The sequence below is a fragment of the Belonocnema kinseyi genome, chromosome 5 (genome assembly GCF_010883055.1).
Source record: "Belonocnema kinseyi isolate 2016_QV_RU_SX_M_011 chromosome 5, B_treatae_v1, whole genome shotgun sequence".
Taxonomy (NCBI): domain Eukaryota; kingdom Metazoa; phylum Arthropoda; class Insecta; order Hymenoptera; family Cynipidae; genus Belonocnema; species Belonocnema kinseyi.
In genome coordinates this window covers 104,105,837-104,106,808 of record NC_046661.1, presented here as the reverse complement: position 1 = coordinate 104,106,808, position 972 = coordinate 104,105,837, and the positions used below count along the sequence as shown (strand labels likewise).

General features: G+C 40.0%; 1 protein-coding gene across 1 annotated transcript in view; it reads left to right on the top strand.

Moving 5' to 3' along the window:
* The first annotated feature begins 338 nt into the window (after positions 1–338).
* Positions 339–972, top strand: part of LOC117173813 (lutropin-choriogonadotropic hormone receptor) — a 131,496-nt gene continuing 130,862 nt past the window's right edge. Inside the window, exon 1 of the mRNA XM_033362456.1 lies at positions 339–514. Coding sequence (XP_033218347.1) covers positions 339–514 — 176 coding nt within the window. The remainder of the gene's footprint in view (positions 515–972) is intronic.

The following is a 972-nucleotide window of genomic DNA, read 5'->3' as shown; positions in this document are numbered from 1 at the left end:
TGATTTTTGTGATGGTGATGATGTGAGAGTAGTAAAATGTGGGTTCAACCCCTTGTGATGAAGATTCGACTTGTGATGAAGAAAGGGGGTTATCTAAAAGAAAAGGGGAAAATTGTCCAAATAAGTGAAATCAAGTTCTTCATGAATCAGCTCTTCAGGTTTTTGGATCCAGTGCAGGAGTTGCTGATAAAAGTTGTTGATATTCTGCCGATAGATTTCTTAGGAAAGATCAATCATCTTATGAGAAAAGAGAGGATTAGAAAGGGGATGCTGTGTTGAAAAGGAGACTGAAGTGGAAGATGAGGGGAAGGACCTTGATGACGTTTTTCTTCGTCGTGATGAAGATCAGCAGCTTCTGGGTGTTAAGAGATGCGAAAATCCTGGAAGATATGGATAGTTGTAATGTGACTAATGAGGGGAGGGAATTTGTCTGCAGGGGTGTGGGTTTCCAGACGGTGGAGGAGGTTTTAAGGATCGGTGAATTAAGAACTTCGAGGGTCAACCTCACAAAACTGTGAGTACTGAGTATGCACGTGGACTTGTCACGAGTCAGCTGTCAGTGTGGAGGCTCAATGGCTCTCTCGACATATGAATGTTTCTACTCGCATCGTACGTCGCAAAATACTACTAGACTCTCATTCATTGATGATGCTAGAGATTCTCTACACTGAAGAGCTGGATTCGTTTATTTTTTTAGATACCAATTCACACTTTCATTACAGAGGGTAATTCTCTCTGGGTGGGTCTGGTTTTTATGCATGGCGAGTGATCTTTCTGAACTTGTTTATTTTCAAAAAACGCTTTCAGACATAAAACGAATACTTAAAAATTGACTCTCCTTTAAAGTGGTTTCCAATCATAAGAATTGCTTCTTGCAATAATGACTTTAATTCTTGAAAGTAGATTTTTGTTTTACAAATCATCGTCAAACGGGGCCGTTCATAAATGACGTTATCATTTTCGGCCGTACCC